The sequence below is a fragment of the Xenopus laevis genome, chromosome 9_10L (assembly GCF_017654675.1).
Source record: "Xenopus laevis strain J_2021 chromosome 9_10L, Xenopus_laevis_v10.1, whole genome shotgun sequence".
NCBI classification, from domain to species: domain Eukaryota; kingdom Metazoa; phylum Chordata; class Amphibia; order Anura; family Pipidae; genus Xenopus; species Xenopus laevis.
The window spans coordinates 105,002,484-105,027,564 of NC_054387.1; the positions used below are offsets into that span (position 1 = coordinate 105,002,484).

The following is a 25,081-nucleotide window of genomic DNA, read 5'->3' on the forward strand; positions in this document are numbered from 1 at the left end:
TTTTGGAGGCAAAGTGAAAGCCTTGTGATAAATTTATCACTGAGCCTTTTTGACTTGTGATGCAGTTTCATTACAACAATCACAGGTCTGGCATACTGTTTATCTGCTGAATTATTTAACAGACTATGTGTTATTGTAGTAGAGAATCAAATCCATGAAAAACTATATAAAACTATTATGGTGTTATTCTTTCCCATCTAGTAACTTACCATTGTATTCTCTCTTTAATTCCCTGCCACCTGGTTCCACTAAGAATGTTGATGTAATACTGGCGAGGGACCAGACACCTCCTATCCCAAGAGGACACTTTCGTGCAGGGTTGCTAAACATCCATATATTTCATTTCCATTCTATCAGCTTTGCAGTTTGGTTTGTTTCCACAAAAGAAGCCAGGAAACGCTCAGAAAAGATGAAGGATCAAAACAAGGAGTTTCACTATCAACCATTCACAGTGAGTACAATATGTTTAATATATTTTATCAGTATGGATTGTGCCTGAGGTTGATATTTTGATTTTTACTGAGGGGCCTGTGCTTCGCAGTGGATACAGGGATGGATTTACAAGGGGATAGATGGAGCTACAGCCAGAGTCCCTATTGTTAAAATAATGCCCGTAGATCTGGCTCATACACAAATAGATCCTTGTGTTTGGTGGTGATCTATTCCGGTTTGGCCACCCATGTGCAGGACAAGATTAGGGGCCAATGATCAGATCTTAAAGGAGTGGTTCACTTTAAGTTAACATTTTATAGAATATCAAATTCTAAGCAACACTTCAGTTGTTCTTCATTATTTATTTTGTATAGTTTTGGAATTATTTCCCTTCTTCTTCTGACTCTTTCCAGCTTTCAGATGGGGATCACTGACACCATCTAAAAACAAATGCTCAATAAAGCTACAAATGTATTGTTATTGCTACTTTTTATTAATCAACTTTCTATTGAAGTCCTCTCCTATTCATATTCCAATCTCTTGTTCAATTCAATGCAAAGTTGCTAGGGTAACTTGGACACTAGCAACTGGATGGCTGAAATGGCAAACTGGAAAGCAGCTGAATAAAAAGTTAAATAACTAAAAAAACAGGCATTTTAAAAATAAAAACCAAGTGCAAATTATCTCAGAATATAACTCTCTACATCATACTAAAAGTTAACTCAAAGTGAACAACCCCTTTAAAGCAGGCTTATGCAGACCCATGAAGAGATACAGTCATTGTCCAAAAATATCTTTAAACCTGATTGGCTGATTTCCAGACAGATATTGTTCGGCAGGCTGTCAGAAGGGACCTACAGAATAAACTGCAGGTTTTATTAGCCTATGTATGGCCAACTATACAATAGATATCATGTCAAATATCTGTGCCAAACTGTGCAAAGTCAGATGCAGTGTTTTCCTGCAGATTCCGGCTTAAAAATTAAATTTCTCTTGGATAAAAATCCTTGGAGTGCAGATCACAATCTCCAAGGAGCAGTTTAAAGCGGACCTGTCACCTCCACATAAAAAGCTGCATAATGAAAGTCCTTTGCAAACTAAATATGGAACACAAATTATTTTTTTCATTAAAACATCCATCCATGCTATAAAGGTGTTTAAATATCTTAGCTGTCAATCAAATATTATTTGCCCCGCCTCTATGCCTGAGTCATAGAGGTGTGGCAGTCAATTACTTTCACCTTTCACATTTTCACCTGCCACTGCCTGCCACCATGCCTCTCCCCACATTCCCCTTCCCTCCTAAGGCTCTATAATTGTGTAGGGCACTGTGTATAGGCATTAGGTCCCCCATTCAGATGCATACACAAGATTTTGGGGTGATACACAACTTGTATTAATAACAGTGTCCACAAAATGGCACCTGCCTGCTTGCTGTGATTATGTAATTCCAAGATTGAAGGAAACAAAATTTAAAAAACAAATATAGTGTAAGTAAAGTTTATTTTACTCAATGAACATGATAGAAAATAATTTAGAATTATTTCTTAGGGTGACAGGTCCCCTTTAAATTTGGGGTGACTGCAAGATTTGTAGACATTCCCCTAATATTGACAGTAGCTGAAAGTCAGTATCATACTTGATGTTAAAACTTTCCAGTTTACAGTTTTCAGTTCCATGGCTTTCTACCCTGCCTCACAGGACATCACAGACAACATATGACTGACAGTAGAATCACTTGTCACTCAGTAGCACTCAAGTCCTATTAATGTTAGATGCCCTTTAGCAACTTTATTATCATCATTTGTGCCTTTGCTTTTGTTTAACAGGTTGCACTTCGTATTCGACCATTTAGTGAAGCTGAAGAAGATGAAGACTCCTCAGTCACTGCACACAAAGTTGGAGAACAAGTAGGAAAATTATACATATTTCACATGGGAAATCTACCTAGATTTGTTGATGTATTGTCTACAGTCAAACACTTTTAAAGGAGAAGGAAAGTTTCAGTCACTGGGGGTGGTTCCATTGCATTTTAAGCTATCCAAATCAGTCCAAAATCGTCCTTTATTTCTGATAATCAGTATCATGTGAAAGTGTCATTTTTGTTTTTCACAGATGGTAGTGTTAATGGACCCAACAGAAGCTCCTGATGACATCTTGAGAGCAAATCGATCTAGAGAGAGAACATTTATATTTGATGCTGTGTTTGATAGAAAGGCAACCCAGGTAACAGTCCTTATATTATAAAAGGGATATTTTTTCCGTTTGCCCTTAAGACTTATAAGGTTTTATTTATGATCACTAGGTGCAAATAGGTACATAATTTATAAAAAGTATTGGTCTAAGCATCCAGAGCCATACATATCTTCATGAAGCACGCATTGCCACAAACCTGCCCTTAACCCTAATTATCAAAGGTGTAATACAATATTCTGTCATACCTCTAACATACAACAGCATCTTCAAAATTACATTTTAGATTTTCTTTTGTAGCCTTTAACAATGCAGGGCTGAGCACTACCATCCAATGGATCACAATTGATTTCAACGGCTCAAATCAGTTGAACACAGATGAATTACTATAGGTATCAGGTTTGATAATTGTATAAATGCATTAAAACCTTTCCTAACTGTTAGGAAGGTTTTGATAAATGGGGAAATTATTGAACAGCTGTGAATCATTCAGTATTCTCCATTTCAATATTCAATAAATCAGCCCCAGAGTTTGCTTGTGAAGGTCATGAAAGTGCACTGGATATTATTATACAAACTCTCAAAAGTACCCCTTGTGTCACTGCCCTAAAGGAGCATAAAGGATACAAAATGTTATCTTCTATGTATCCAGCTCTGGCACTCTGCTTTGTATTAATAGTTCTTTACCAATACTGGTGATGATAAGGGTCTCTATGCGTGACCATCTTAACTTCTACAGTGAACTTTGCATGAATTTTGGAATGATGCCTCTTTCTAAACTGAAACCTTGCACCACTGTTACTTTTAGGAAGAAGTATATGTGTCGACAACAAAAAGCCTAATTGAAGGAGTGATTTCTGGATACAATGCTACTGTATTTGCATATGGCCCCACAGGTAATGACACTTTTTCCATTTTAGAATTCAATAAGTCAGTGGTTCAACAAAGTCAGCTACTGGGCCCTACAGCAAAATTATTTTAAGACTAAACAATTCTGGGACCTAGAAACTATTTTTGAAATTGCTGAGTTCACATAAAAAGTTCTCAAGATGCAAAGACTCTTCCGTTGTAGCTTATGTTTTTATGTGTGCAGCCCAAGTGGGCTTTGTTGTTTATTCATATGTATTGTGACATTTACCCCTCTAGTTTTGTGTCTTATTTTTAGTATGAAGCTTATGATAACTTACTTATCAATATTTAATTAGATGCAAGCATGCAGAAGCTTTGCATCGGACACCTTATATAATAACTGAGCCCTTTGCCATTCAAGCACAAATAGAAGCAAGCAGTCACACTGTAACACATTCCCATGTTTTGTGGTTTTACTGTTCCTAGAAATGGTATCTCATCTGGATTCCAGGAATTAAAAGTCATTAGCATCTCTCAATGGTCTTTATATAATACACCCAGTTTATATTATTTGGTGTGCCTATTACTTAACTTAAGACTAATCCATATAATGGAGTGGTAGCTTCACATTTTTCTTACATTCATAATATACTACTAAGACCCCGGTTGCCCTAAAGCAGTCATCCCCAACCAGTAGCTTGTGAGCAAGATGTTGCTCTCCAACCCCTTGGATGTTGCTCCCAGTGGCCTCAAAGCAGGAGCTTATTTTTGAATTCCAGGCTTGGAGGCAAGTTTTGGTTGTATAAAAACCAGGTGCACTGCCAAACAGAGTCTCAATGTAGGTTGATAATCCACATAGGGGCTACCAAATAACCAATCACAGTACTTATTTGGCACCCCAAGAACATTTTTTATGCTAGTGTTGCTCCCCAACTCCTTTTCTTCTGAATGTTGCTTACAGCTTCAAAAGGTTGGGGATCCCTGCCCTAAAGCAATAAGGGGAATTCAAAAAGAACTTGCTTCTGGGGTCTGGATGTTCTCTGCATTTAACACTGGATTAGAAAATGATGTTAGGTGCAGAGCCCAGTGCTGTGGTGGACACAAAGCAGAGCTGTCCTCGTGGCCTACCATGGGGCTGGTGCTATTACCTAATACAGGGGCATGTCCCCAAAAGGTTGTTGACCATTGATTGATGTAATAAACATTATGGGCTTGTCCTCTATCTGGATTACCTTGGAGTTCCAGTACCTTTATCTGCAATCCACTCTATTACAAGGTACTGATAATTACATACATATCCCCTTTATTAAAGGACTGTTCAAATGAACTTTATATAGTATAATGTATATGTACTTTACAACTGTGTAAGGCTATTCTTAATTCTAACAGGCACAGGCAAAACATACACTATGCTGGGAATGGATTCAGAACCTGGGATTTATATCAGGACCTTAAATGACCTCTTCAGAGTCATCGAGGAGTCTAATAATAGCTTGGACTACACTGTGTTTATGTCATACCTTGAGGTGAACACTGTTATTCATACAGTCTTACATGAGAGCACCAATTAGCAAAATGGGCCTATATGTAAATTTACATGTGCTAGAGATGTTTTGGGAGTGTTTGCTGGGAAATAGGAGTTATATTTGAGAGCAATTATAAAGGAAAAGAATAAAGGAACATTTTGAGTCTTATTTGGCACTATTGGCAATGCAAGTAACCAATAACAAACAGTCAGCAAATAAGATGTATTATTTTAGTGCAAGTAATCGAATGAAAACAAACATCTCACTGGTGGCTATGGGTATCAGAAATGGTCTATTTTTTATGTAACTTTAAAATCCATTTCATTCATATATATATATATATATATATATATATATATATATATATATATATATATATATACACATATATACTGTATATATATATATATACTGTATATATATGAAATGGATTTTAAAGTTACATAAAAAATATATATATACTGTATATATATATAATTTTGTTTACATTTGTGCTCAGTGACAACTATTCTACATGTATTGTCTACTTGATATTATTTTTAACCAACTGATATATCTAGTATTGGGAGTAGAAATCAGATGTCAAATATATAGATGATGTCATTTTGCAGTCAGTGATTTCTGTGTTCATTGAAACCTACAGATCTATAATGAGATTATACGGGATCTCTTAAACCCAGCAGGGGTTTTAGAGCTTAGAGAAGACTCCAAAGGCAATATTCAGATTGCAGGGATTACTGAATTCTCTACGAGTAATGCAGAAGAGGTAAATGTGCTGCAGCTTATTTGTACGGCAATGCTATACTGCTGTAAATGTTATATCACAAGCTCTCTATTCACCTTTTGTAATTAACTGATTCGCTGTAGAGATAACTCAATTGTCATATGCCAATTCTTTGTTCTTAATCATCAAAAATAAGAAAAATTCATTCATAACAGCAAAATTTATCTAAGAAAAGAATTACACACCCTTTCTCTTGTCCTATTTTTTGGGGACAGGGCACACCTTTTAGCACTGCATTCGTTTCTGCATTTAAAGGACCAGGAAAGCTGAATTCACCAAGTAAATTTAATAGCTTCAAGGATGATTTATCGATGTTCAAGTTCTTGAAAAAAATAAAGTGCAAATGCAAAAAAAAAAAAAAAAATAACAAAAATTGTATGTCTAATATCTAACAGATTTATGCAAAATCTTGAATCAATTAATCATTTTGTAGAAAAAAAAGAAGTCTCTTAAGAACAAAAATATCATTATTCCATTATTTTTCAACGAGGATGTAAAATCTTTTAATTTTAATATTTTTTAAAACTAACACACAATCAAATGTTTTAAAGACCCTTCCTATCGATTTATAATGATTTCTTCATTAAATCGCTACTATTCCCGGTTTAAAAAATAACACAAGTATATATGTTGTCCTTTCTCTAAAAAAGGAATTTGCTCTTAAGTGTATTCCCTGGGCAAATGGAGTAGACTAAAATCAAAAAAAAGCTTTATATTGCTAGGTCTAGTGAGGGACGTCAGGTGGATCCAGGTCGGCATCCACACAACTTGTGTGAGCCGCAGGCAAGTTCAGACTGAATTTTACCATGCACTCACCCCATCCACATCCTAATTGTGTCCTGCTTCCCATTTCCACACGCCCATTCTCTTGCATCTGAATGATACACAAGCTACGTACCATTCCAGGAAATGCCCACTTTCCACCCAACACTTTTAAAAACAATTTGCACCCCCTCCCCTCCCAGCTTTGAGTTACATGTTAATTATGCTGCAGAAGCAGGAGCTTGCAATTACTTAATTACCCTAGCAACAAAGTAACCGTTTGTTTGCCAGAAAGGAAGAACAGTAGAAGAGGGCCAAAAAAGAAAGCTCAGCTATTAAAACTAATCAATAAAACCGAACACTGATAGATTTTGGTTGCTGACATTAGTAACCCCGACAACCAGGTGGCCTTTTCTTTTCTGTTATAGGCAGAATAGTTAATAATACATTCAAATAAAACAGTGAAGGCTGACTTAGAAGTTGCTTACAATAGGTCCATCCATAGCATACTAATATAATACTAATACTACTGTTAAAGTGATCTTCCCCTTCATTAAGGAATATTCTATTATCTTTCAGATTACTACACATGACTTTACATTCTACTGTTCCTTATGCTATCACCATTTCCTCTCCCTTTTCTCTCTTTTAAAGAGGCCCTCACAAGAGAACACTGTCCCCGCTTGATTTTGGGTTTGCATTTTTCCCACAGGGTAGATGCTATAATTCATTTTGGTTACTTTGGCTAAACATGTGAATGCAGGCTGTATATCTAGGCTTTAAGATGACTCTTTTTTTGGCATGGCAGATCATGGAGTTTCTGAGGAAGGGTAACAAGCAGCGCACTCAGGAGCCAACGGCAGCCAACAGAACTTCTTCAAGGTCCCATGCAGTGCTGCAAGTCACAGTGAAACAGAAAATCAAGAGCAAAGACATCAATGAAGAGGTGTGCATTGGCAAACTGTTCATGGTAGACCTGGCAGGATCAGAGAGGGCATCACAGGTACACTACATCTGTCTTTTATCCTACACAATGTAAGTGCACTGTATGAGCAATATAACTGTGCTGTGGTGTTTTATAAGTTCATTTTTTCTTATTTCTCTTTATTTAAAGTTTTATTCTTTGCAAGCAAAAAGGAAAAGAAGAAAACAAAAAACAGAAAAAAGGGAAAACAAAAAAGAAAATTAAATAGTGATCACCTTATATCAGCATATGGGTAGTAAAAAATAAAAATTACATTTAAACATGTCTTCATGTGACAATATTGGTCCTAATGTTGGGCTAGGCAATAGGATTTACCATTCCTGATTTCACAACTAGTCCTTATATGAGTTCCATGAAAGACAGATTTCTGTTTATACGGCTGATATTGGAAAATGGCTGATTGCGGTCTATACAGGCTACTGATTGCCGTGTAAGTCAGCAAGACACCACTAAGACCGAGCATTGACCCCTGCAACCTAAAATATTTCCATCATCTATTTCCTGTTTTCTAGACTCGGCACTGTGGCAAGAGAATGAAGGAGGGGGCTCACATTAACCTCTCACTTTTGGCATTGGGAAACTGCATTAATGCCCTGAGTGAGAAAGGGGGAAACCGCAGTCATGTCAACTTCAGAGACAGTAAACTTACAAGACTGTTGAAGGTATTTTACTTCTGGGAAATTATTTAAAATATATTTGCTTTTAAAATTAGAATTATGGGTAAGATTAGGGCTTTTATAGGGCCATCAAAAAAATTCCTGCTGGCAGTGTTGGATTAAGGCCGCCACCTCAGCGCCCCCCAGCCAACCGCCAAAGGGTCCCCCACCCCAGTTATTAGGTCCTCCATGCTCCAGCATTACAATCCCCTCTTCCCCCCACAGACCTTGTATTTTTCCCTTGTGGCCACAGTCGTAGTGTTGGACAGGCCAACTGGGTTTTTTCCTGGTGTTCCTCTGGCTCAGTCTAACCTTGCCTGCTGGAATAGTCCACTGTTGGCTTTTTGTAAAGCAGGATAAAACAATACTAAAAGGTAATAATGAAGGCTGTGTCAGCAAATTTAAGTAAGTCTAGAATTCCAAACTGAGTTAGTATACCTTAATAGAAAATAGGAAAACCAAAGCAAAAAGAATAAAAACAAAAGAAAATATATAATTATCCTGTAATATAACCCAACTAAAATTAGCAGTTTGCAACAGAACTGATCATTAATAACAGCTGTTCACTGGAATACAATTATTTAGCATTGGAAAATGATTTTGTATAATAGAGATAACCCAGATTGTCTTACACAGGACTCATTAGGTGGGAACAGCAGAACTGTAATGATTGCTCATATCAGCCCTGCCAGCACCTCCTTTGAAGAATCCCGTGCCACTCTGATCTATGCTTACAGAGCCAAGAACATTAAAACTAGGGTGAGTTAGTGGGGCATTAAAATATATGGTATCTGGAACTGCCACTTGAATATTTATAATGATGTAGAAACCTGTGTAGAATTAATTGGGGTATAACAGTGGGGGAAGCAGACTTTGTAATGTCTACGGAAGTGATCTCCGACCATTGGCTCGCAAGCAACATGTTGCTCACCAACCCCTTAGATGTTGCTCTCAGTGGCCTCAAAGGTGCTTATTTTTAAATTTCCAGGCTTGGAGGCATGATTTTGTTGCATAAAAAACAGGTGTACTGCCAAACAGAGCCTCATGTAGGCTACCACTCCATGTAGGGTCTACCAAATTGCCAATCACAGCCCTCATTTGGCATTTGAAACTACCTTCATGCTTGTGTTGCTCCCCAACTTATTTTACATTTGAATGTGGCTCACAGGTATGAAAGGTTAGGGACCCCTGGGCTAGGGTAACCCAGGAGTGCAGAAGGTCCAGTGGGGCAAATTAGCAAATTCAATGTATATTTGTGAACAGGGTCATCTTTCTAACATGGTGGGCACTCAAATGGGTTTGCTATGGGCCCAGTAACTGCTATGGGCAGATGATCTGTTCAGTGTCCAATCAGCCTGTGTGCGTTCACACATAGTGGAGCTGAAGCTAAGGTCAGCCCAGAGGCTTCAGTTCCCCTGTGTGTGGACACACACAAGCTGATTGGATTCAAATCAATGGAGCAGGGGCACTGAGCAGATCTGCTTATCTTAGCCTGCAAAAATACAATAGCTGACAACAGCCAGAGCCATCAGCCTGTGTATCCATAGCATTAGTTAAATAAGGGAAAGGATTCCAATGTGGTAATGCATTTTAACATGTTGTACTGTACTGTCATTTTTGCTCCGCAATCAGGTGAAAAGGAATCTGCAGAATGTCTCCTACCATATAGCTCAGTACACCAGTATCATTTCCGATCTTCGTAAAGAGATAGAACACCTGGAAGAGAAGATTAAACAGCAAGAGAGAGAGAAAAGGGCAGAGCGGCCCAACATTAGTGATGTACAAGGTATTGTTCTCCAGAGGCGGCTCTCTGTTTATGTAATATCGCTGTGCTTTAAAAGGATGGCTCACCTTTACGTTAACTTTTAATGTGTTATAGAATGGATAATTCTAAGCAACTTTAAAGTTGGACTTAATTTTTTCTTCTTAAGAGTTTTTTTACTTATTTGCCTTTTTTTTACTCTTTCCACCTTTCATATGGGGGTCACTGACCCCATCTGCAAAACAAATGCTTTGTAAGGCTACAAATGTCGTGTTATTGCTAGTTTTTACTACTCATAATTTTATTCCAGCCATCTCCTATTCATATTCCAGTCTCTTATTTAAATCAGTGTGCATGGTTGCTAGGGTAATTTAGACCTTAGCAACAGCGCCGATTCAGATTTAGGAGCCGCCTGAGGCGGCTCCTGCAATGCCGCCCCCCCTCACCAACTTACGTGTCGGGAGGGGAGGCAGAAACTCTATTGTGGAGAGCGCAATTGCGCTCTCTCGCAATAGTACAGCCGAATTTCCGGTTCAAAACCGGAAATTCGGCTCTTAAAGGTGCAGGAGCGGCTTTTTGCCGCCCCTGGAATCCTTTCAGGCGCTGCCGCCTGAGGCGAGCGGCTCAGCTCGCCTCATTGGCGGCGCGCCCCTGCTTAGCAACCAGATTGCTGAAACTGTAAACAAGAGAGCTGTTGAATAAAAAGCTAAATAACCCAAAAAACTAAAATAATAAAAAATGAAAATCAGTTGCAAATTGTCTTAGAATATCACTCTCTAGTCTCTACACCATACTAAAAGTTAATTTCAAGTTGAACAACCCCTTCTTATTTAGCCCATAAATATTTGCTGCTTTCTTTATTGTTTACAGCCATTTGTCTGTGGCAACAATACCACCTCCATGCTATTATCTTAAATTCTGTATCCCTGCAAATGACTAGAATAAATATCAATGGTTTAAACTATACACCTCTATTAAAGTAAGAAGTACATGCCATTAGTAGTCTTTTAATCTCCTGATTAATACAGTTACATTATCCCCCTCTCTGCTCTACAGAAGATGTGCATGAGACTGCAAGTTCATATAGCAGAGAACAAATGAACATTTTCAGGGAACAGCTCATCAGTGCATTTAAGGAACAAATGGAAATGAGGCGCAGCCTTCTGCAACTGGAAAATACCAACATAGAACTTCACGTTGATACTTTGAGGCATCTGATTACAATCACTGAGTAAGTGACGACAACTTTAATTTTTTTCTTTAAAGATGACCCGTCACCCAAAAAAGAGAACTGGGGGAATGTGGGTAGTGCAGTGATATCTAGAAAGTGCTGAATGGAAAGTGAAAGTAATTGATTACCCGCCCCTATGCATAAGGCATAGAGGAGGGGCAGCCAATATTTGATTGACAGCTGGTATTTTTAAATAAGTTTACAACAGCTATGAATGCTTTAATAAAAAAAAGAATTTGGATTTCATGTTTAATTTGAAAAGGACTTCTATTATACAGCTTTTTATGTCTGGGTGACAGGTCCACTTTAACTGATATTTCCAGAACACCATTGCATTTTATGAATTAAACAGATCCAGGGGTCACATGAATCTACCCAAAATGTTGTAAGGTCAGTCTTGATGTGGGTTGGGTCTACCTGAATACTGGCAAGTCTTAAAGCACAACATTCCCAGAATGCCTAAAAGGATACAATATAAAAGCTAAGAAGAAGATTATTAGACAGGGGGTATATAAGCTGGGTCAGTACGAGTATGTGTCAGACTGGAACCAAACTGCAATATGAGAAACTGGTTAAACACAGGCCAGTGTTAGGGAAGCTGGCATATAGAACAGTCAAAAGTTGGGCTGAGGCCAAATATCGAAAAGTAAAGAGGCAGGAACTAGGCAGGAGTCTATGACAATAAATAATGAGCTGTCACAACACCGGTCTGCAGTTGGTAGTGTCTTTCCTACTTTGTTAAGTGGGAAGCTGTAACAGTAACAGGCAGTGAAGGCATTTTGATGACCATGGTTGAATCATGGTCAAAACACATGTTCTGTAGACCTTTATGCATTCTCTGCAGCCAGAGCCAAAGTAGAATTATCATCTCTGCCAGAAACGTATTTGTGAGAACCTAGGCTTAGGCTGCAAAATAGATTGAGTATATAAATTAGAAGACAAAACACAGTGCCCCTCAGTGAGTGGTTAGCATATCAGGCACAGTCTTGCACTACACAAGGAATCACATTTTGCCAAACTGGAGTAGGAACTGACCTGCCAGTGGACCACTGTATTTGTCTGCAAATCCTAAAAGGTGATAGTAATGACAGGGAGACTTGTCCCGTAGTATAACTTTTGCCATATTGGTTTTTTTTGTTAGTTTACTTGTTTTATATGGAAGTATTTAACAAAATGTGCTTCCATGTGTATAGCACTGCTACATATTGCACAATACATGCTTTATGGACTTCTAACACTTTGACCTGTAGCTGGGAACAAGACAGAGCTCGACATGATAAAAAACCTGGGCAGAAAATAAAGAGAGACAAGACTGCTGAAAACAGACTGGCCGATTCAACTTACGAAGAGAATGAGGAGGAGGATGAAAGCAGTCCCGAGCCTCATGAGGTTACAGTAGCAAGAGAAGAAATTAGCATGCTTCTTGCTGAACAAAGGAAAACTGCCTATTTGAAGGTAAACCTCTTGCACACGGTATAGCCTTTTTTTGTGGTGCTGAGCAGAGTAATTCTTTCTGTCTCTCAGAATTGAACACCTCCTACAGGAATAGGACTACACATTTCCTGACATTGTGGAGAACACAGAGAAGGCAGACTGCAAGGAATCTGTGGAAGAATTCAGTCTGTTGATTGGAAATTAGTTTTACCAACGTTCCATAAAAGTTGTATCTCTTTTAATGCTAGCAGTCTTTTATACCCTCTGTTATTCAGCAAGGGTAATAGTAAAGTATTGCATATCTGTACAATAATAAAAGCGGCAAATTAGGCAACAGTCAGCATTCGTGCATATATCCTTCCATATTTAATTGACATTTGAGTTGTTTTATTCTTTTTCTATCACTGTTTTCTTAATTTTGGTGATTATTATTCAGAATAAATATGTTCTGTTTGTTTTGTTCTAGGCAGAACTGGAGAAACGGTTGTCAAATACAAAACTCAAAGCCTCCCAGCTGGAGCAGCTCTTTCCCAAGCAGATCAGCAGCGAGGAGCAGCAGGAGGTGCTGAGGCTGCTGTGCAGAATGCACGAGCTGGAGGTGGAGAACACTGGACTTCAGGCCAAAGCTCTGTGCAAGGAGAATGTGCTCTGCCAGAAGGATTTTGTAATTTTACATTACCAGCAGAACAGCGCTCTGTGTGAAGAAATAATTCAGCTGCAGCAGACACTAATAGAAGGTGAAGTTCTCAGAGCATTTGCTTCTTAATTTGTAGTTTAATATGTGGAAAGTTCTAACAACTTCACAGGAGCTAATAAATAATGTCACCTCCTGTATTTATAGCAGGCTATGTGAAGCACACCTTCTATTTTCAAGTCCAAAAATCATTAGCAAGCTTAGCACATTCTCTGGATATTTTAAGTGGGGAAGCAACACTGTTATGGTTAATGGGATCCACGATCAAGAAACCCAGAAAGTGTTGACATAATTAGAAACTTTCTTTAAAGGAGAAGCTACCAAAGCAGGTTATTGCCAATAGATTAACCACAATAGAGCAAGCTATAACACTATATTCTGCAAAATGCTTTACCATACCTGAGTAAACAGCTCTAGAAACTCCCTCTGTTTGTTTAGGATAGCAGCTGCCATATTAGCTTGATGTAACATCACTTCCTGCCCGAGTCTCTCCCTGCTCACTCATAGCTCTGAGCTCATATTACAGCAGGGAGGGGAAGAGGGAGGGGGAAAAGGGAGAGGGCGAGAGGAGCAAACTGAGCATGCTCAAGCCCTGGAGGTTTATGCTGAAAACAGGAAGTCTGATACAGAAGCCCATGTGTACACAATAGAAGGAAAGAAATGCTGTGTTTCATTTGGCAGAGGACTCAGAGCAGCATTACTTTGAGGGTTTACTGGTGTATTTATATAGACCTTTCTGATAAAGCTTACTTGGTTTTAGCCTTTCATTCTCCTTTAATGATTTATTTTGTTCTTACTGGTATATAAGTCTCAAAAATACATGTTAGTGGAAATGGCAAACAATCCATTAAATACAGATAATACAGAATCAGATAAGCCTCTATAACAGTGATCCCCAACCAGTAGCTCGCGAGCAACATGTTGCTCTCCAACCCCTTGGATATTGCTCTCAGGGTCCTCAAAGCAGGTGCTTATTTTTGAATTCCAAGCTTGAAAGCAAGTTTTAATTGCATAAAAACTAAGTATACTGCCAAGTTGAGCCTCTTGTAGGCTGCCTTTCCACAAAGGGGCTACTAAATAGCCAATTATAGACTTTATTTGACACCCCAAGGGGCATTTTTCATGCTTGTGTTGCTCCCCAACTCTTTTTACATTTGAATGTGGCTCACAAGTAAAAAAGGTTGGGGACCCCTGCTCTATAACAAAGTTCTCTACAGTTTCTGCAATGCTACAGAGAGTAAGAAAAAGGGTGATACTACCTGTTTAAACAGAGTTATAAGTAGCTACTAAGGAAGTCTGTGCCTCTCTACCCAGCAGTCCAGAATCGTGAGCTTCACTATATAATAACCTGCAGAGCTGAGCAAAATGTAAGATTGATTTAATTTACTTTTATTTTTTGCAGATAACAAGATTCATGTACCAGAATCACTAGAAAGGCTTTACCAGGTGCACAGCCTTGAGGTGGAGAAAGGAACATTAAATCGCCTCCAGCAGTTTCAATTTGTCATATCCAATACTCTCAGGGTACTGTAGTTATCTGAATCATTTAAAACCAATTGTAAAGCACAATTTGTATCCATAAGGTACTATTAGAATCCAAATCACTCATCAATCATAACAAGCAGAACAGATCTGCGACTGTATACAGGCATTTTGAAAAGTGACTTTTAGGATACCTGGCTGAATTGTACTCAGAATCAAAGAAAAGTAGGATTCAACAGACTTTTAGTTCTGGTTGACGCTGCTTCTCAAACATGCAGCTCACCGTGAAAAATACACAAATTTGAAATTGTTGCAAACAAACTCGTGTTTATTGCAGCATAAGAAATCACATTTGTGGGCAGTGGTACCACTATAAATGATGTTGGAGGAACTTGTTGTCAATTTATGGTTTGTGTGCTTTTCTCTGTTTTTGCTTTTTGAATTGTACTGGGAAATTAGAAATTTAAGGCAATGGCACCCTTGACCATGGTCAGTTATACTCATTTGATATTTACATCACAGCATATTTGTTGTCATCGGCTTTAGCTCCAGTATCCATGAATCAGATACCTGGACCTGAGCTGCATTGTCAGCTCATTAGTAATTAAAGACAGTAATTCATGGACTGCATTATTTGCCAATGTTGCCATTTTTTCCAGGACTGTTTAGTAAATGGGGAATCATTCCGGCACCTGAACATGAAGCAGCTTGAGAAAGCAGTGGCTGAGAGCAGAAAAAGTTTTCATCCTCTGGCAAAGTTTGACTTTCCTCTGGTTCGCGTTGAATCAAACAGGTAATCAGTTCATTATAGGATCTGACCAACTCGACAGGAGTCAGTGCAGTAAGTGTGTTTCTCAAATTGGAACCCAAATACTGATGCACAGTACCATACTCAGTCCACTTTAACTCGTGTAAACAGTCCTTAGTCCTTGATTTCACAAACCAGCAAGGCACAATCTAAACAAGTGTCTGACATTAGATGGCAGACGTGTTAAGGCCGTGATCCCCAACCAGTGGCCTGTGAGCAACATGTTGCTCAAAAACCCAGTGGAAGTTGCTCCCAGTAGTCTCAAAGCACATCCTAGAAAGCACACACCTCCTATAGGCTGCCAGTACATGTATAGGCTACCAGTAGCTAATCACAGCCAATTTTTGGCATCCCCAGAAACATTTTGTGTTGCATTCCAACATCTTTTACATTTGAATGTGGTTCACCAGTAACAATGTTTGGGACCCCCTATGTTTGAAGTGTCTATGTCACCCTTACAAGGTGAGCCTTTTTTTTTTACTTTCCATAATTGTCTTCCTGAGTGTCTGTTTATTTGCCTAACATATAACTGTTCAAAGAGCACAACAACACCAACTGCATTTATTAACAACAATGTATATAGAGCAGGCTGGCAATCTGTGGGTTCTGGCAAATTCCAGAGGGGCTGTACGATGCCACAGACAGTCACTATTTATTGGACTGGTGGGGGGGGGGGGCTGCTTGGGCCTCTGTGTACTCGGAATGCCAAGGTTTATTATGAATCCCAGTCCAGACCTGATGTAGAGAGTAAATAACCACAATTATTTCTACTTTTAAATGGACAAATATCCTTATTTCAGTGACAGTAAGACTTCAGCTTCAACTCCTGTATTAATACAAACAAGGCAAAATTCCAGTGTGAGCCCAACAACTTTCCATCTTCTACAAACACCAACATTCCAGGTCAGTAGCATATATATATATATATATGTATATTTGTGAACCTTTTCAAATTTTCTATATTTTTTATATGAATATGACCCAAATCATCTTCTGATTTTAAAGCAAGTCCTAAAAGTAGATGAAGAAAAGCTAGTTAAACAAATGAAACAACAATTATTATATTTGGTCAGAAAATGTACAGTTTGGGATACCTTTTATTGGCTAACTGAATAAGTAACAATTGCAAGCTTTCGGAGCACATGAGCCCCTTCGTCAGGCAAAATACAAATGAAAGGCTGAAAACTTGTAGAGATAATAAAAGTAATTAGGGTGGGTTGTATATAGTCCAGGGGTCTGGATTCAGTCAGGTCACTTAGTTTGAACTAGACAAGACAGAATATGGTAAGGTTAATACAACAGCGCAAATTAGGAATTGGACAAGAAAAATGTAAAGATACAGGTAAGGATAACATATGGAACCAGAACTTATCCACTTCACACGTCCATACCAGATTGTAACAAATAAACTACAAACAGGAATTGTGACCGGTAAGGATACGACAATACTTCAGCCCAGATATTGATAAGCCCCCAAGTTCTTTAGCTTTCGTCAAGGAAGCGAACACTGGTACAGTCATCACCTTGTTGTGTGGTGAAGTCGCCTTAAGTAAAGTGTCTTTTAAGATGTAGATTGTCCTTAGCTGTGTTTTTTTCTACGTGTCATATCCCTTAGTTAAAGTCATATCTGGACATAAAACTCCTGTCTCTGTACAGGCCACATTCTAGGGTGTTAAACTTTCTCATGAGTTTGAATTCCCACTCCTTCCGCTCCTGTTGTGTCTTGAAGTTACCCTTTAAAACTGTGACACGAAGATCTTTGATGCTGTGGGTATTGCTGCAGAAGTGTGCTGCCACTGGGGCATCTGTGTGGCCATGCTTGATGTTAAACCTGTGGGAGTTCATCCGTTAGCACAGTGTTTGTCCTGTTTCTCCCACATAGAGTCCTGTAGTGGAGCATTTCAAACACATTATTAGATATACCACGTTGTCTGATTTGCGGGTAAATGAACCTTTTATCTGGTGTTCCTGTTGACGGTGCGGAATTGGTACCCGGTCTACTGCGTATATGTTTGCACAGGTTTCACACCTTTTTTGCAGGCAGGGAGATGTGCCATTTTCTGCTGTGACCTGACTGAATCCAGACCCCTGGATTATTTACAACACACCCTACTTACTTTTATTATCTCTACAAGTTATCTCTGTCTATCTGTAAATGTATTGCCCATAAACCCTTTTTCAATGATCTAATTCTAACCAGTATATATGATGTGCCTTTTAGCCTTTCATTTGTATTTTGCCTGACGTAGGGGCCTGTGTGCTCCGAAAGCTTGCAATTGTTACTTATTCAGTTAGCCAATAAAAGGTATCCTAAACTGTACATTTTCTGCATTTTTTCAATGGCTAACAAGGTACAACATCTTAAAACTATATTTGGTCATGTATTCATTGAAAAATGGTGGACCACTCCTGGGAAGGGTAACAACGTTCTTGAATTTCCAACATTTTTACACAATCTGATTGGTGGGGTGTAAATTCTTTAGAGATAGCCTTGTAACCTTTCCAGCTTTATGGGCATCAGCAACTCTTATTTTCTGAGGTCCTCAGACACTTACTTTGTTTGAGCCATAATACACATCTATATATGTGTTGCATGTGTGATCAGACTTTGCTGGATCCCCGTTCTTTAAATAAATTAGGGTCTAAAAATGACCAAATATAATATTTTTTGTTCCATTTGTTTAACTAGGTTTTCTTCATCTACTTTTAGGACTTGAAAAATCCGATGATGTTTTAGGTTCATATAAAATGCACCATTGTATTTTTTCCTTCCAGCTATAGTTTCCATGGCCAATAATCAAATGTAAATAAATAGTGCAAGTTTATTTTATTATTTTTTTTAATTCAAACGTTCCTGGAACTTAAGTCATTAAGTTCTCCACAGCTTCATTTCATTTGTTCTCTAGTATCAGTATATAACCTACATCCATAAGCAGTAGCTTTGTCTACTATTGATATTGAGTTAGTACACACTTACGTAAGCAGGTTGTAGTGATGTTGGGTAGTTTACAACTTGATATCTCCAAACAATACAGTTATTCAGGCCCTGGGGACAGACAGTTGGGTTGTTTATGTTGGGCCAGCTTTAGAGTATGTATGAGGGATTAACCAGAATGAGTGCATCTTCAACTAAATAGGTCCCGTATAAGTTCTTTATTAAAAACACTTGGCTGACCTGTGTGTGGTTTAGGTCAAAAATAGAACAAGTATGTATTGGACTACAACTGCTTTAATGAGAACTGTTATTTAACTCCTCCAGAGACTAAATACTCCATCATTTAAAGGAAATTTGCAGAGTCTTCTTTCTCCAAGACCACTAGAAGCTCAGAAAAGACACTCATTATCTGTTAAAGGGCTAAGCCCGGAGCTATTGGAAGAGATAGCAGTGGAAACCAAAAGTATTTCCCTTGTTGCAGCCAGAAGGCGCTTAAGAGTTCTTCACTCAGAGTCATCATTTCTGGTGGATGAAGAAAAGAGCCCGACATCCTTGGATCATTGTCCACCTATAAAGAAAGCTGTAAGCAACGACAATATTTTAGCTGAGCTCCAGGTGAATACTGAGAAGTCTTTTTTTCCATCCGAATTCCACAGAGAACGCCAGACTGAGATACCCATAGAAAGGAGATATACAAATAAAAGATCACGATCATTCGAAACCATTCTTCCTGAGGTAATGTTTATGAGTAACAGGTTTATTCATGGGGCCCAAGTGCAGAACCGTTCAAGACTCCCATTATTTCTTCTTATTTTTTTCTTTCAGATTCCTAAACCAAAGCCTCAAAAGCTTCACCGTAATAAGTTTGACATCCTTCCGTACCCCAAAACAACACTTGCGCCTTTAAACTCAAAGTCCTTTCTAAAGATCAAAGGAATTGGAACATATCCCAGCAGTGTCCCAACTACAGCTGCTTTAAAGCCTCACATTGGACAACACTCAGGTAACACTGTATGTTTTCTTACTAACCAAGACCAAAAATACCCATGATATAGCATGACCTCTACTGATTCCTAAATTACAGATGTCAGCGCAGCCCTCTACATTTTTTTCCACAGAGGTCACCTTTTTAAAGGTGATCTCATACCCAGGACTGCCATCAGAAATCACAGGGACCCGTACGACAAAATTTCCTGGGCCCCTGGGCTGCGCCCACTGCAAGCCCCGCCTACAGGTCCGCCCTCCCCACTACACAGTAAAAAAACAAAAAAAATATTGGTGGCTACGGTTCCCACATGTTATTAAAAAATAAAAAGATATTGGTGGTCAGAGCCCCCCATAAAAAAAACATTTGTGGCCAGGGCCCCCCCATTAAACAATATTGGTGGCCATGCCCCCCCCCCCCACATTATAAGAAAATTGGTGGCCAGGGCCACTTAAACGTCCATGCCTTCCCGAAGTCAGCAGCTCTCAGAAAGATGGGGGGCGCGGCTAATCAAGTAAGTGTGGCGTGGCCAGGGCCCCTTACAACTCTCCCCCCTGTCCCCCCCCTGAAGGCTGCCCTGCTCATACCCTCTCTGGAGTGTGTGCACTTTTGGGGTTAGACAGAAATCTGTTCCAGAACTGCTCCGTAGACAGAAAAAAGCAGAATATGCTACACAAGGAAGAGGTCTGACAGGTTAGGCCAAAAACTTAAAGCAGTAGCCCCCTCCCTTTAGATGATATCTCCATGAAGCATCTCCAACGCTGCCCATTATTATGATTATGTAATGTCATTTGCAGATGTTGAGAAAGGTGCAGGTGAGAATGAAAAGGGAAGATGTCAATTGGGCATGGGTTAACATGCAGCAGGTTAAAGTTTGGCTTTGTTGGACAATTTTCAACCGGCCTATTACTACTGGCTTGTAACTTCCAAATGACTGTTAAAGGGGTTGTTTTCCGATAGATCACCAGACTTTTTCTAATTTCTTTCTATTTTCTATGTGTCACCGCTTTTCTAATATTGAAGTCTAAAGTATCTTTTTTCACCTTCTAAAGCAGCTCTGGGAGGAGGGGGTCGCCGACCCTGTAAACTGTTCTAAATTGATACATTTAGTTGATACATTTCTTATCTTTGTGCCTTCTGAGCAGAATCTCTGGGTTTTATTACAAGCAGTTGTTAGAATTGATACAATACTTACTAATACCCCAGAGATCATGCTGGTGAGAAATGTATCAACTAAATGTTGCAAAATTGTAACAGTACAGGGGCAAATTTACTAAAGTGCGAAGTGACTAACACTGGCGAAAATTCACCAGCGTGATGTCATTTTGGAACTTCGCTGATTTACTAACGGGTGCAGGCGTAACTTCACTAGCGAAAGAGACTGATGCTGACACTCATTCGCACTCAATCGCCAGGCGGAGTTGCGCTCTGGTGAAGGGACGTAACGCCGCAAATTCACTAAGATGCGGATTTTACTGGACGTTACCTCTTGCGCCAGACTTGCCTTCGCCACCTCAGACCAGGCGAAGTGCAATAGAGTAGATAGGACTTCCTCAAAAAAAATTGTTGAAAATTCAACTTCCCAGAAAACGCAGGCGTCTTTTCCTTTTTTTCAGGGTGATCAGTTGCAAAAGAGCGTAAATTTTTTTTGGGTAACCGCCTCCCCCCCTACATTTCCTAACATATGGAACATAAACTATACACTGGGCTCATGTGTAGGGAAATATAACAACTCTATTTTATTTTATTAAAGTTCCCTGGGCTTGTGTAATGTATTTGCTGCAACATATACGTCCATTGAACTTTAACTTCCCACCGTATGCAAATTAGCCAACTCTAGGGCAACTTCGCTGTGCTTGCCGAATTAACGCTAGTGCAACTTCGCCAGCGTTCGGTGCCCTGGACGCAACTTTGCATGTTAGTGAACTTGCGTTGTCTGAGCGAATTTTCGCCTGGCGAAGTGTTGTGCTGCCTGCGAAGCCGTTCCTGCCGAATTTTCACCGCTTATTAATTAAGAGTCTGCACCTGAATTACTGAGCTGCCAAACTCAAACACCACAGACAGGAAAATTCAACTTTAAACTTAGATTTTGGAAAAACAGTAAAAAATAAAAAATGGAAAGTAATTGAAAAAAGTCTTTATTTCTGGGGAACAATCTGAAAACAACTGAAAAAAAGTATTTGACAGGTGAGCAACAGTGTTGCATACAAATTATGAGTAAGGGGTATGCATATCGTTATAGGAATGCCTACACTGACCATGATTTTTTTTTTTTTGTTAAAAATAAACAGGCAGAAGAGATCTCATTGGCTGAGAAAGACTAGAGGACATCACCTTAATGACAAATTATATTTGCCCTCCTGCTCCCAAAAACCGAAGTGACACCGTATTTGTTGTAACCCATTCCTCTCTGTAAACTGGAATTAGGGGTAGGCGGAAGAGGTACGTTTCTAGGTGGGTGATTACCACTTGTGGGTAATGAAGTCTGGCATAAATAAAACGACTGATCACCCAAGTGGTCAAGTATACATTATTGGAGATAAGCTTATGAACACAACTAGGAGTTAAGACGCAAAGATATTTCTTTGGTGAACGACCGATTTTAGTGCAATTCAACCAATCTGTCAAATTATCGTGAGGTAGTGGGAATCGAACGATCGCGCATCAACGATTTTTCCTCCAACATCTGATTGGCCAGGTTAAAAAATTTCCATCGGTCACAGTGAAATCTATCTATGTTTGCAGGGCCAAGCAGGCAGCTGCCCTCAGTTTTCCTGGCTTCAACTAGACAACATCACTTGAAACCGTTTTAGTTGATGGACAAATCGTGCATTTAAACATTTTAAACGTTTCAAGATAATCTTGGTCTCACGATAACGAAAAGATCTTTTAAAAATCTTTATATCTATGGCCAGCGGCCAGCTTAATCACCATCTTAATATCTGTGGTTAATATTTAATATCACAGGTGAAAGGTGTCATTCTTTATATAGATATACCTTTAAATGTGTATTGGTTTGTTTGTTTATGGGAAGTGCTGTACAATTAAAATATAGGTTTGAAAATAACTCACCAAGTTAAAGGAGACAGTGGTACTGACAGAGATTAGTTGGTCACAGGCTGAGCTTTGGCAAGAGAGAAGAGTTTTAACACACGTCATTACTCGACTCAAAAGTCATTGAAGTGCAACACATACGTAACTGGATTTTAGTAACAATTTACTATTTTACTGAACATAGACCATTCCTATGTCAATAAACGAGACAACTTTAATACCATATAAAAAGGACCCTAGAGATCAAACCCCCTTCTTCCCTATTTTGCTGTGTATAAATTTGGGAGCACCAGCTCCCCATTAGGGATGGGCAAATTTGACCCGCTTCGTTTCCCCAAAAATTCACCGCTGGCGATTTGTCGCAGACGCCCATTAAAGTCTATGCGCGTCAAAAATGAAATTTGTCTTGCGGCTAAATTTTTTTTTTGACGCACGCCACCATACAAGTCTATGGGCGTCATTTTTTCAGCGAAACAAGGCGAATCCCTTCTCCCCATAAAGATTAAGGGGCAGATTTATCAAGGGTTGAATTTCAAAGTTGAAAATACTTAGAAATTCGACCATCGAATTGAATTACTTCGACTTCGAATATCGAAGTTTTTTTTCATCGAATTTGGCCATTTGCGGTCGAAGTAAAATTGTTCGATCTAACAATTTTTCTTCGACTTCAAAAAACTTAGAAAACTGCTCTAGAAGGTCCCCATAGGCTAACATAGCACTTCGGCAGGTTTAATTTGGCACGGTATTGAAGTCGAAGTTTTTTTTAAAGAGACAGTACTTTGATTATCGAATGGTCGAATATTCTAACCACTTTACTACGAAACGAATTTGAAGTCTAAGTCGTAGTATCCTATTCGATGGTCAAAGTATCCAAAAATTACTTCGAAATTTATTACTTCGAAAATTCCCTCAAATTCACTTCGACCCTTGATAAATCTGCCCCTAAATGATTAATTCAGATTATACTGTAGACTGAGACTTTGTCTTTTGTAATATGATTTGGTTCTCTCTCTACATCAAGCTTAATTCAAATACTTTCCTCTTGCTTTACTCGTGAGTCAATTATGTGGGTCTTTGCGTTGTATGCATTTAAAGCAGTAGTTTATACCTTTTATGGTAATATCATTAAAGGGTTGGTTCACCGTTAAGTAAAATTTTAGTATGTTATAGAATGCCTAATTCTAAGCAACTTTTCAATTGATCTTTATTATTCATTTTTTATAGATATAAATTATTAGCCTTCTTCTCCTGACTTTTTCCAGTTTTCAAATGAGGGTCACTGACCCTGCTTTGCACGGCTACATATTGTTATTGCTACCTTATATTACTCATCTTTCTATTCAGGTCTCTCCAGTTCATATTCCAGTCTCTTATTCAAATCAATGCATGGTTGCTAGGGGAATTTAGACCCTCGCAACCAGATTGCTGAAATTATAAACTGGAGAGCTGCTAAATAAAACGAAAAAAGATAAAGAAATAAAAAATGTAACCCAAATCGTCTCAGAATACAGTATCACTCTCTATATCACACTAAGGGGCAGATTTACAAAAGGGCGAAGTGGCCGTCGCTTGCAAAAATTTGCCAGAAATCCGATCTGCAGGGACATCACCAATTTACTAACAGGTGTAGAGAACAATTTGATAGCGAAAGAGACCTTTGCTAGCGCATTTTTGCTCCATATCACCAGGCAAATTTTTGTTCAGAGGAACGATCATTACTCCACAAATTCACTAAAGTGCAAATTTTTCATAACATTCCCTCCTTTCGCCAGAATTTACTTCACCAGATTAGACCAGGTCGAACTGATAAAATGAAGCTACATCCTCCTCAATCTTATGTCAGTGACATCATATCCTGTGAGGGGCATGCCACATTTGTTTTAGAGTGGGCTCATGTCTAGGACATTTGAGGATCTCTTTTGTTTTTATGTTGCTTCCTCGGACATTTGTAATAAGTGGCCACTGTATCCTTCTCAAATTATTTAATGCCATTGGCAAAATTGAAAATATAAAACCCGGTCTTGCTGCTCCTTACCTCTGGAATTCTATCCCTAAATTTCTCTGCTGGGATCCTCAACCCTTCAAAAAGAAACCTAAACTCTACCTTTTGGAGCACTACATTGACTCCCTAGTCGTGGAACTTAAAGGCCATTGCCCAAAACGTTGTGCCCTTTGCCCCTGTATGTTATCAACCCACATAGACCGGAACCTACTTTCTATTGTGTTTCTTGCTGCACAGAATCTCTGTATATTTAAATGTATTTATTATAATGCTTGTCCTACCTGTGGGCACTTTTCTACAGTGTGAAATTATACAGGGCCTTGTATCCTAGTAGTGTTATATACTAAATAAAGGGATGCATAGATACAAGAGATTGTGGTGATCTTGCAGTTAATTAATCAAGTAAGCTGAGAACACATGGAAATAGTGATGTGCGGGTCAGGGTTTTCCTGACCTGCACCCGCCCTAACCCGCCCTGCTCCAGCCCACCCGCGTTTCCGGGGTCCT

At 38.9% G+C, this 25,081-nt stretch overlaps 1 protein-coding gene across 1 annotated transcript; it reads left to right on the plus strand.

Moving 5' to 3' along the window:
- Positions 1–218: 218 nt before the first annotated feature.
- LOC108701891 (kinesin-like protein KIF19) lies at positions 219–22,271 on the plus strand. Its single transcript, XM_041577109.1, has 19 exons — positions 219–451; positions 2,262–2,342; positions 2,548–2,658; positions 3,434–3,521; positions 4,864–5,000; positions 5,644–5,766; positions 7,355–7,549; positions 8,044–8,193; positions 8,824–8,946; positions 9,820–9,973; positions 11,006–11,180; positions 12,431–12,635; positions 13,081–13,351; positions 14,711–14,832; positions 15,450–15,583; positions 16,399–16,501; positions 18,858–19,268; positions 19,359–19,536; positions 21,810–22,271. The coding sequence occupies exons 1-19, from the start codon at positions 410–412 to the stop codon at positions 21,830–21,832; spliced, it is 2,826 nt and encodes a 941-aa protein (XP_041433043.1). The 5' UTR covers positions 219–409; the 3' UTR covers positions 21,833–22,271.
- The last annotated feature ends 2,810 nt before the right edge of the window (positions 22,272–25,081 follow it).